This window comes from Leptopilina boulardi, unplaced genomic scaffold, assembly GCF_019393585.1.
Source record: "Leptopilina boulardi isolate dan_hultmark-lab unplaced genomic scaffold, ZJU_Lbou_2.1 LbouV2_213, whole genome shotgun sequence".
Taxonomy (NCBI): Eukaryota; Metazoa; Arthropoda; class Insecta; order Hymenoptera; family Figitidae; genus Leptopilina; species Leptopilina boulardi.
The window spans coordinates 3,302,324-3,314,667 of NW_026137767.1; the positions used below are offsets into that span (position 1 = coordinate 3,302,324).

A 12,344-nucleotide genomic window follows, 5' to 3' on the forward strand; every position below is an offset into this window, starting at 1 on the left:
CTTTAGTCCGAATATTGAATATTCTTTAATTGAATTAAAATTTTTAACATTTAAAATAGAATGAAATAAGAACTTACTTTTCAGAAATAGATGTTTGAGATTTACTTGGCGAAATTGTTGATTGTGGTAAAGTTGAACTACTACTGGGTAAAACAGTTTTAGGTGGTCGATGCGGTGAGGTGTCTTTTTCATTGACACTTGGACTACTGCTTTTCTTTTTCTTCTTCTCTTTTTTCTTTTCTCTTGCTTTGACATCGTTACTGCTACAACTTCCCTGACTGTTGGCATCGATTCCACTGTCACCCTCTTCTTTATCAGGATCCTCGGGACTCCTGTTTATTGGTGAAGGTACATTATCCATTCTTTCATTATTATCAGCTTCCTCCTGTTCACTGTCTTCTCCTCGATCTCCATCTTCGTCGCCTGATTTTTTACCATTATCTTCTTTATCCTCAAAAATTGTTTCATTTTTCTTATTTTCCTCATGTAATTTTCGTTTCTCTTCTTTCTTTTCGAGTTTTTTCTTCTTTTTACGCTCACGCCTACGAGCAGCTGCCGCTTTCTTTGACTCCTCTCTCGTTTTTTCCATATCAAGTTCCTCTAAAAGTATTGTCGCATTTTTATTTGCCTTTGCCGCTTGCGTTTCTTTTGCAGCGCGAATTATTTTGACACACTCTTGACATTTCTCCAATAATTCCTTATCATTGACAGTTGCAATGTACCTTGTCATTTCTTGATCGCTGGGAAATTGTGTTACATGACTAACCATCCATTTGACTACTTTTATATGACCCTTCCTGAATGCAGCCATTAGACATGAAACCTACGACAATTTTTTTATTTCAAAAATAGTAATAATAATAATAATATATTGCGTAAATTGTTTTTTTTTATTTTTCCTTATAAAATTCCTGGATTTTTTCAGATTCCCAAGTAGCGTGACAACCCTGATATTTAATTTAAGTTTTACCTTTCGATTATCTTGCGAATCAATGTCTGCGCCTGCATGATAAAGTAAATCCACTACATTGAGATGGCCGCCATTCGCTGCAAGCCACAAGGGACTGTTTCCTTTTTTATTCTTCACTTCGACTTGAGTACCCCTGTTATCAAGTAATTACATTAAATTATTGCAAAATCAATAGGACAAATCTTATATTATCTCGTTCTAGTGTTCACACATGTATGTGAAAAATTGACGATATCAATAAATTATAGTTTCAAACATAAAAAATTACAAAAACATTTTCTACAGGAAAAATGACAATAATTGTAGTATTCTTTCATTCTATCTGAACCTGATGCTTTTTCTCAAGATTTAGTTTAGTATTTTCAAAGATAACAAAAGTATAAATTACTTTGATTCGGTATAGGTACTAAAAAATGTAATTAAATTATTATAAAATTCATATTTTTTTAAAAATAATAATCATATTGAAATTTAAAAAAAAATTGTAACTTTTAGTATTGTATTAATTAATTATTGCATATATAAGAATTTTGTTCGTTTATTTTTTCTAAATAAATTTTTTAAAAAATATATAAATTTTTGTAAAAACTTTAATTTTAACAAACTTTTGTATACTTACAAAATACTTTAATGTCATTAAATGCATACATTTTTTTAAAGAAATTTTAGTAGTATTTAAGTAGTATTCTAATACACTTAAATGTATATAGAGATTAATTAATTAAACAGTTAAATAATATATTATTAAATTAAAATTGTTTGTTTCTCAATAACTTTGAATAAATTTATATTTTGTACTATTTGAAGAAAGTTTGAAATCTTAATTAATTTTTACTACACATTTAATAGTTACTTTTATAAAAATGTAATATGTAATTTAAAAATTGTCAAATAATATTATTTCGATTTTGAAAGTATAAAAAAACTCGCGCACGCGTTACTTTTATTAGTTCGCGTACGTGCAAAAAAGTATTCGATTTCGATATTGTTAACAAAACTATAGAGTATAATAAAATTGAGGAAAATAAGTAAAATTGTACTAAATATCACAATACTTACTTAGATAAAAGTAATTCAACGAATCGACAATGACCCTTATCAGCGGCTATTGTTAAAGCAGTATCACGTGAAGAAGGAACAGGTGTGGCATTGACATCAGCTCCTTTATTCAGCAATACTCTTCCAACTTCAACGTAACCACCACTGGCAGCTTCCATCAGGGGAGTTAATCCAGTCTGAAATTAAATAAATAAAGCTTTTACTTAATTTAATGTTAAATATAATTATTTTTGTCAATACGACATATTTTTTATTTCTTTAGTGCACTAAATGTAAACAGCTAACAAAACATAATTTGTTTTATTTTATTATTAATAAATTGACAAACTGTGGTAAAAAAAAATTGCCTAAAACCTTCATTTATTAATATAATTGAAACCACATAAATAATAATAATTAAATAAAAATATTTTCAGGATTAACAGTTCAAAATTTCACCATTTTTTTTTTAAATTACAGGCTTCATAGTGATCCAAAAAAATAGTTTAGTGGAAAAATAGAGGACTTTTAGAATACTATGAAAATTACATAAAGATAAATTACTTTGTACTAATTTTTTGTAAAAATAGGGCCTTTTAGAGACTATGAAGCCTGAAATTACCTTAAAAAATTCAATATATTTAGAGCCTGATAAATTGAAGTAGTAAGTAAACAAAAGCCCTTTTTTTCGTAATAATAAAAAAGCAATATCAAGTAGTATTAATAAATTTGTACCTTAGCTCGATGCTCAACGTTTGCTTTGCGATCGAGTAAAAGACTAACAACTTCGTGTCTTCCTTGAAAACAAGCAAGAGTCAATGCCGTGTTTCGATTTGTTTCAATTTGAGCATTGATATCACTTCCCATGTCAAGAAGTAACTTAACAGCAGCTGTAAAAAGAAAACAATGAAACAATCTTTAAAAATAGAGAGAAAAAAAAAAAAGTGAAAGAAGAATGACAAACCTGTATGGCCATTCATAGCTGCAAGCATGAGTGGAGAAATGCCCAATTTTGAGCCAGTTCGAGAATTGATCTCGGCGCCGTGACTGAGAAGTAATTTGATGATATTAACATAACCACCGGACGCCGCAAGACTAAGTGGAGTGTAGTCAGAAACATTACGATGCTCTTTATTAGCAGCACGATTTAGCAAAAGTTCGACTACTTCATATCTGCCTCCACTGCAGGCAAGCGACAATGGCGTGTCTTTTGTTCGTTCAGATTGGGCTTCAATTTCCGCCCCATGATTCAAGAGAATCTCAACAACCTTTTGATGACCAGCGGTTGCTGCTAATATCAATGGTGTAAATCCTTTCTTGTCGCGATGCTCTGAAAATTAATGATTTATTAATTTATAATTCTTCAAATTAAATAGATAAAGAGGGAGACGAAAAATAAAAATTACCGATATCAGCTCCTCGACTTAACAACAATTCAACAAGATCCTCATGTCCACCGGCACAAGCCAAAGTCAGGGCAGTGTCGTGATTACTATCCGTTTCAGAATCTACGTCCATACAGGAAAATGGCGCTGGTGGTACTTGATTCGCTGTATAACCGCCAACAGTCGGAACACCAGTAGTATATTGTCCAGCAACTGAAATTCATTTTTTTTTCATCATTTGCAATTTATTATTTAAAATTTGAGGAGTTTTTTTTTAAACTTAACTTTTATATCTTAAAAATTGAAAATTTTATATAAGAGTTAATTTACTAAACTTCTGTTTATTTGAGGGTTGTTGCAGCGATCATTTAAATTTAAAGAGATCAAAATAATAATGTGCTGATTCACCTTAAATCATTATTTTTGAAAATTCAAAGTTTTGTTAGAAAATTGAAGGAATTTTAAGAATTCAAAGACTTTTCAATGATTTCAAACTCTGCTGGAAACTGTAAAGTAGATAAGAAATTTTTGTATGTTTTTTTTTTGTCAACTAACCAGCACTTGGATCCAATTGGAAGGTTTGAACGGGAAAATTAGCGGACTGTTGTTGAGTAGTGGCAGCGTTTTGCTGTTGTGAGATAAGTGGATATCGGGCCTTTTTCCCTTTATTGGCAGCAGGAGCTGTGTAGACTTGTTTCCTGTCGGGTCCAACTGCAGTCGAAGTTGCAGACGAAGCTGGCGTTTGGGTTTGCGTTGCAACTTGAACTTGATTTGTGTTACAGGCTGTTGATTGAACAGCATTATTAGCAAGCTGCGATGAAGTATCGACAATGGCAGTTGTTCCAGAAACAGCAGGTAATGTTTGCGCTGGAAATGCTGCAAATTTCAAATCAACATTATAACAAAAAAAATATATCCTGACTAAAACATTTATGCATTTTTCTGACTTTTGTAAATTTGAAAAAAAGATTTTCACTTTATTCCTAACTTGCGGCCACCATGAAATTTTCTTCCTAGTAAAATATAATTTTAAAAAATGAACTTTTAGAAGAAACTTACTCAGTTGAGATTGTAAGAGCAATGAAGACTGAAAATTCTCCTCGCTTATGCACGTTTGCATTCCTAAATTGAGACCAGCTTCGAAGGCACTGATCACGCTTCTAGGTATGGGTTGCGTGGGTGTTATTTGCAATCCCGTGGACACGTCTGCTTGTATCTGTACTCCTGCTGTTGTTACTTGTAATGATGATAAAGGCATAGATGCCGATGGAACCGTTGGTACAGAAGGTACCGATGGTACTGGAGCTGTAAAATAATCACGAGATGGATGAAGATTGTTAGATTGTTGAACAACCTGACCAAGTTGTTGCTGTTGACTCTTTCCCGAGATTTCCAATTTCTTCATATCAAGCTTCGATGGATCATCATCTGCAACTGCTGCTACTACTTGAAAAACATTTTATTTGTTATTATTTTCTTTTTTTTTTATAAAAAACAACATTTACAAAAACAAATAAAAATTTACCATTGGACGCTTCATCCAAACTAATTGATCTTATGATATCGACGGCATCTTCAATTGGAATCTGGGTACCATCATCTAATTTAAAAATACCGTCTTCGACACCAAGGGACTTTTGTGTTTTTGGAGCAGAAAAAAATGGACACGATCCATCTCTATGTAGTCTTGCAATTTCAGAGTCCATATGTTCGCCAAGATTTTCTTGCGGTGGTTGCTGTAGTAGATAATGCAAATTATACATTTTATTTTTAATTCTCATTTAAATTCATTTTCTTTATTCACCTACAAAATTACAAATTGATGTTTTTATTTTATAAATGACGATCTTTCATCATTGCACAATTATTGCTTTCATAGTTGATCAATAATTTCTAAAACTACATTCTAATTTTTAAGAATTTTTATACACAGAAAACAAAAAAAAAAAATTATCAATTTATTTTCTTCACTCTCTAAATTTTGGAAAACGCAACATGCACACGAATTCAAATGTCACGAAAACAATCATGGTATTTGGATTACTTTCACTTTGAAAAAAATGCAATTAGTCATTAGGCACATTATTTCTTAAAAGAAAACTAATTACAGTTAGTTAAATTGATTAAAAATAAAATTATTACTTCTCTTTGTAAATTATAACTATTTATTATTTTTTATCAATGAAAGTAATTTAATTGTTTAGTTATTTCTGTACATTCTTACTTTGTTTACTTGATTTATCTTTTGAGATAAATTTTCCAATTTAAATATAAAAATTAAAAAAATTTTAATGCGATAACTTTTTTAAGGAAAATAATTTAAATAAAATAGAAAAACGACATAATTTAATGTTATTATATTTTAAAAATAACTGAAAAATTAATCACTCTTGTAATTCTCAAAAAATGATAATAAGTTAACTTTTCAGTTTAACAAACCTAAAAAAATTCTTGGAATTTAAACTAAAAATTAACATCTTTTATTTATTATTTGCTGTAGAATAATTTTAGAAATCTAAACCGAGTTGCGCAACTTTTTTAAAAGTCCCTGAAAATTAATATGCATTGTTTTTTTATTTATGTATTCATGAAATTTTATTTACTGAAATTAAAAAAAAAATAATAATCAATATTTCGAAAAATGTTTAATTCAAGTAAAACTTAATTGTAATCTTGAAAACACGTTTCATACAAGGCAATCTACAGTAGAAAAAAAATAAAGTTCCTTTTTTTCATTTAAAAATTACTCATTCAAGGATATATATTGAAAATAAAATGATAAAATGCGATAAAATGTGATTGAAGCTTCTCAAGTTACTAATTATTGATGTTAGAGCCTAAAATTTTTTATTTTTTTATTTTTTTTTTGCAAGTAAACTTGAGTGATCAACAGAGCAAACAAGCAACAGAGGTGGAAGTAGGCAAGACAGTGGAGTCGTGCGATCAAGTTATATTTCAATCATAAAACATTTCCTGTTCTAAGCTACCACAAGTTTATATCAATATTTTCTCCTAAAGCTACAAGAAATTAAATTATTTACCTATACAAATGATACAGAAATGTAAACAAAAAAAAATAAAAATAAAATGCATAGCTACATAAAATAGTAGCAGCTTTTGGATAATAAAATATTTCTTGTTATAAACTACAGGTTGATAACTTTTGAATTGATAACTAGGAATCTTATATTTCCTGCAAATGTATTCTTTAATTGAAAATCAAGCACTACAGTTTCAAAACAAAATTGTCCTAATCAAAATGAAAGACGAGCACTTGCTTACAAAAATTTATTAATTAAAATTTCCCATTTCTTTCTCAATGACTTAAGAAAGAATCAAACAATCGAAACAAAAGTTAGTCCATATTTTCGAATCTTTAATTTAAAAAAACGAAATTAAACTTTAAATATTTCAATATAAGTGTAATTTTAATCATTTAAACCATTAGAAGTTGTATTTTAATAAAAATTACAATTTTCTGACAGTAGGAAACTATTTAAATAACCAAAAATTTGCCTACAGTTTATTACTGTGGAAAATTTTAATCTTCATTCAAGCATCTTTTAATGATTCAAAGTGTTAAAAATTAAATTGCTCACACTTTTACTGAAGAACTTTTTTAATTAAATTTTTTTTTATTAAAAATACGAAAAGAAGTTGGGCTTTTTTTTGTTTTGACTGTCCATCCGATTCTTTCTTTAAAAAAGTAATTCGAAAAAGAAATTAATGTTAAATATTGAATTAAAGTGAAACTTTAAAAATATGATGTTAGGATATTAAAAAGGTAAAAATAGCCAGTAAAAAATCAAGTCGCTCAAATGCGTGACATGTATAAATATAATGGAATATTATTTGAGGAATTAATGAGGAAACTATCGAGGTAGCTTGGAACAGGGTTGAAATATGAAATATACCTGGCCAAGAAGATAGTGGGTGTGAGAGGGGTGGAGGTGCGCCATCAGCTGACTTGGCATCAAAATGCCGCCTCCACTGCCACCCCCGACACCACTTTGTTGTTGCTGTTGTTGCTGCTGCTGTTGTTGCTGTACCTGCATACAAAATTTCATATTCGTCATACAAATAACGCGAGAGTTTCTCTTAATTTTATTCCCACACAATGTTATACTAACCTTAAGAGATTTTTTTTTTTTAAAGAATGTAACAATAAAATACGCTTACACAAATTTTCTTTAAAAGTTGCATATTTTTTAACGGTTAAAGTTGGTTTTTTATATTCTTTTTTATCCTTAAAATGAGTAGCTTCAATAATAATTCTGGCTTACGTAAAATAAAATAAAAATAACAAAAATTAGAGATATTTTTATAAAAATTGATTAAGCTTATAAAATTACCTCTCTCTTTCAATTCATCTAAAAAATCAGTTTTATCGCTATCAAATGTGAGCAAGTGATTGAATGAAAAAAAATGCAAGTACATATACAGTGAAACCTCGATTATCCGAACTCCTGTTATCCGTACCTTCTGTTATCCGAACCGTAAAACATTTTATCCGAACTTCTGTTATCCGAACTTTTTTTTGTCTTTTCATTTTATTAATGTATTTATATCTTAATTATTATTTAAAAAAAAAATATATATATATTTAATACAAATATTTATTTGTAACAAATAATTATTATTTGAATCAATTAAATGCGGTATTTGTTTCAAATACAGTAATTATTGGTTTAAAAAGTACAAATTTATTTAATTCAAATAAAAATTATTTAGTTGAAGTAAATCATTATTATTATTATTATTATTATTATTATAGTTTAACTGTGACATTGTTTTACTTTAATTATATATAAAAACATTTGAAATTTCTATTATCCGAATTTTCGTTTATCCGAACCCGGTCCTGTCTAAATTAGTTCGGATAATCGAGGTTGCACTGTAGTGAAATATTATTTTTATACAATACCATCGGAAATTATCGGATCACGCTTTTCTTATGTGTATAAAACAACTTAAAATGTGAAAAATACAGAAATTAAAATATGTATTTCCTGAAAATTGATGAAATTCTAAAAAAAATTATCTTAAACATAAGAAGATTTCTTCAATTCTCTACTAAGTATTAAGGAAATATTCAATTTATAATATTTTTTTGAATTATATAATTGAAATTATATCCAAATAATCAATAAAAAAAAATTAAAATTATCTTCAAATATTCAATCAATTAATTAATTTATAATTAAACTTATATTTTATTCAATCAAATAATTTAACTATTAAATCAAATAATTGGAATTATTCTAAAAATTTTCATTTTTTAACATATTTATAAAAAGTTTTCTAATGTTAATTCATGAATTTCAATTTTCAAATATTTAAAAGATCTTTTAAGTTGCTTATTACGATTCCAAAATTGAATTTTCCAAATTAAAAAATTACGGACATTGTTTTAGTTTACCGTTTAAAATACTAAAAGAAACATTGAAATTATATGTATGTAATTTCCTTGATTTTTAAAAATTATTTTTCTGCTCCAAAAGTGATATTTTATTTTTTCAACTAGTTTTTTTTATCTAACTTTCACGACTGGAAACTTTTAAAAGAGAAAATATATTGTACGATTCATTTAGGAATTACAATAACTTTCCGGAAATAAAAATTTTAATTTCGACATTTTAAATTTCATGTTTTTTCTTAATCACAACAATAATATATAATTCACATTCTGGTAAATAATTACTGTGCAATGATGAGTTTCAATTATTAGAAAAAAATATTTTTCTACTTTAAATAAACAAAAAGTTGGTATTGTAGCCAACTAAAATTATTTAGATAATTGTAACTTTTGATAAATTAAAATATTGACATATTTAGTAGGTAAAAATCAAGTGTATAAAAAAAATTGTTATTTCTTCATGTCAAATTAAAAACTGTAAAAATAAATATTTCGATTTATTAAAATTAGAATAAATTATATATATATCAAATAAAAGTTTAATAAATTAGTAGTAGATAATATATTAAATGATAATTTGAATAAATAAATATTATAAACATTAAGTTAAATTTTTTGTTAATTGATAAACTATTTTTTTTATGGAAAAAGTTTTTCGCTGATCAAAAAATCTCAAACATTTTTTTCAAGCCTCGGATCGACTTTAAGGCGCAAAAAAAGTCATTTTAGTCGATTATATTATCAAAAAAAATCGAAAAAGTCGATGTTTTTATTTTAATTAAATTTATTTATTTACTAACGATGCAAAAATTTTTAATTGAAAAATTGTTTAAGATAATTGAATTTGTAAAGAATTTCATTATAATTATTGAAAATAATTAATTTAGAGAAGAATTTTAATTAAAAATTTGTTAAATAATTGCAATAAAGATCTGAATTGTATACTAAAAAAGACCAATTTTGTTTAAAAATTTGGTGAAAAGTGTAAGAAAAAGTCGAAAAAATCGTATAATCCGAGGCCTGTGTTAACTTTAAAATTTTTTCTTATGGAAAAATGTTTTCGCGCAGCCATAAATCTAAAGTAGTTTTTTTTTACAAACTTATGGCTAAACTAAAGTTTTGACTTTTATTAAAAATCGAAAGTAGTAAGAAAATGGATTAAAAACTCACTTGTACTTGATCGAGTTGCAGTTGCAATTGTTGATTCAGTTGTTGAAGTTGATGAACCTGTTGAACTTGATAGGTGTGTTGACGTTGTTTTTGCTGGTATTGTTGTTGTAAACCAGCCATGAGAGTCGCTTGTTGTTGCTGTAGTTTTGCACTCAATGTATTGCCAACCTTTCGAATGTTTTTCCCTTCTTTTTTGGAGACAGGCTTGGCTTTTGGACGATCGCTAATTGCGGTATTTTGACTAACATCACTGCTGGCCGTGATGGGCTGAGAAATTGTCATAACAGCCGGAGGACTTGAGATGTTTAATGATGTTGGAGTTGTTGTTGATGATGCTGCACTGGGTGTCATTAGAGCGGTGGCTGCGCTCACAGGAACGCTGGCAAGCGACATTGGTGGTGAAGTCGCAAAATTATTTGCCGCAGGAAATGTCTCAGCAAGTGATGATGTCAATGACAATGGCTGTTGACCATCTTGCATTCCCTCTTTCATAAGTCTTTTCTTTGCCGATTCTAAACCGCTTATGTAGCCATCGTAGAAACCAATCAGATGTCTATTATTTTCAGGCGTTTGGAATAAACCTGGCACACCACCTAATATTCAAAAGTTTTTATTAGAAAACTTTTGCATAATCTAAGCTGTTGCAATGTTTTCAAATATTTGTATTTGTCAATTAAATTGTATTATTTCTTTTTTGCAAACATCACGCATTTTACAAGGTGTTTAGCGAATTATTATTTTCAAATTCCTAAATTTCCTGGAACTTAAACTAAATTTTTTCCCGATTTGTTTTTTAATTACTGATACTGAAATATTAATTAAAAATAATATAAAGAGCTATTTTTAAATTTTCAAGAAAAAACATTTTATTCCTTTTTAATTAATTATTTAATTTTCCATTATAATGTTTAATTTTTTAAAATACTTCGATTACTAAAAAAAGAAAATACATGAACATTAAAAGTATGAATAATTAAAAAGGGATAAATGATTGAACAATTTAAAAAGTGTGGCGAAGTCTGCAATTTAAATATGCGAAATATAAAGTGTGTCAAGCGTTAAATTTTAATTGAATAAATTTTATAATGATTGTTTGGTCCTAATTTTTTTTTTTAATTCAAGTGAAAAACAAAAATGTTCATCGACATTTCAGATCGATACCAACTAATTTTGGTACAGTGGAACCTCTGTTATCCAAACTGTAAATCATTTTACCCTAACTTCTATAGAAGTTCGGATAATATTTTATTCCAAACTTTTTATTGTTTTTCAAATTAATTTTTTTTCATTATTCATAATGTTATTTTATATTAAACAAGACACTAAATTAAAAAAGAAATCTTTAAAGAGCTTTCGAAAAACAAAAAATTAATAATAATTCACATACCATGAGCAGAAGCATTCGCTTGAGTAGGTAAATCAATGTTGAGCGTACTAGTCAATAGTGCTTTTGAATCAACACTATCCTGCTGCTGCTGTAGTTGTTGTTGTTGTTGCTGCTGCTGCAGAGGTTGCTGCATAGGTTGCGATCCTGCAATTGATTCTGCAGTTGCACCTGAATTATTTAAATTAAACAGGTGGCTTGCTCCCTTTCTCTGAAGTTCTCTTTCTAACCTCTGTAAAAAGAACATAGTCTTCTTATATTCGAAAATTAAAAAGAATAATGTAAACCTAAAATAGAAAAATTGCACACATTACCTGCAATACCTGCATCTCCTCATCTACAATTTGTTGCTTGTGAAGAATTTGTTCTTGACGAGTGCAAGTGGTGGCGGTGTTGTTGGTGGTGATGTTTTTTCGGCAATCGGAAGTGGTAGGTGTTATAGTTGAAGTAGGAGCGGGACTAAGACTAATATTGGGTTCACAGAGACCTGCGAAGCCTCCACTTCCTTTATCTAATATATTGGTATCATCCTTAGTGGGCGCAACTGATTCACCTGCGGGTTGAGTGCGAACCTGTTGCGCTTCAGCTGATGTAAGACTCATGTCAGGCATCATCGTCACTGATCGATTCTTTCTCAACAGAGACTTTTGCGTATTATGTTTAGGTTGAATATTTTGAGTTTGCGTTTGTTCGGTGGCTTGTTGCTGTTGTTGGGTTGAAGGTGGCTGTTGAAGGGGTACTTGCTGTTGATGAGAAACACTTTGCAGTTGCTGCTGCTGCTGTTGTTGTTGTTGTAATTGTTGCTGCTGCTGTTGTTGTTGTTGCATCAACATGTTTGGTCCAGCGTTGCAGTGAGGTGTTGTCATCATAATGCTGTGAGGATAATCCAACAACAATTGAACTACATTCGTGTGGCCTCCTTTAGCCGCTTCTATCAGCATAGTTGAGTTGTCCTAAACAAACATTTAGTATTTTGAAACA

General features: G+C 28.8%; 1 protein-coding gene across 9 annotated transcripts in view; it reads right to left on the bottom strand.

The window, feature by feature from the left end:
- The window catches only part of LOC127278996 (ankyrin repeat domain-containing protein 17), a 36,763-nt gene that overhangs the window by 11,960 nt on the left and 12,459 nt on the right, over positions 1-12,344 (bottom strand). For 7 of the 9 annotated variants that reach the window (XM_051301026.1, XM_051301029.1, XM_051301023.1 and 4 more), the window contains exons 8-20: positions 11,678-12,316; positions 11,367-11,595; positions 9,980-10,572; positions 7,308-7,442; positions 4,919-5,129; positions 4,453-4,839; positions 3,949-4,269; positions 3,415-3,606; positions 2,973-3,338; positions 2,744-2,898; positions 2,030-2,205; positions 971-1,103; positions 78-823 (exon numbers count right to left, since the gene is read on the bottom strand). In XM_051301026.1, coding sequence (XP_051156983.1) covers positions 78-823; positions 971-1,103; positions 2,030-2,205; positions 2,744-2,898; positions 2,973-3,338; positions 3,415-3,606; positions 3,949-4,269; positions 4,453-4,839; positions 4,919-5,129; positions 7,308-7,442; positions 9,980-10,572; positions 11,367-11,595; positions 11,678-12,316 — 4,283 coding nt within the window. The remainder of the gene's footprint in view (positions 1-77; positions 824-970; positions 1,104-2,029; positions 2,206-2,743; positions 2,899-2,972; positions 3,339-3,414; positions 3,607-3,948; positions 4,270-4,452; positions 4,840-4,918; positions 5,130-7,307; positions 7,443-9,979; positions 10,573-11,366; positions 11,596-11,677; positions 12,317-12,344) is intronic. The other 2 variants (XM_051301021.1, XM_051301025.1) reach the window with 2 other exon arrangements.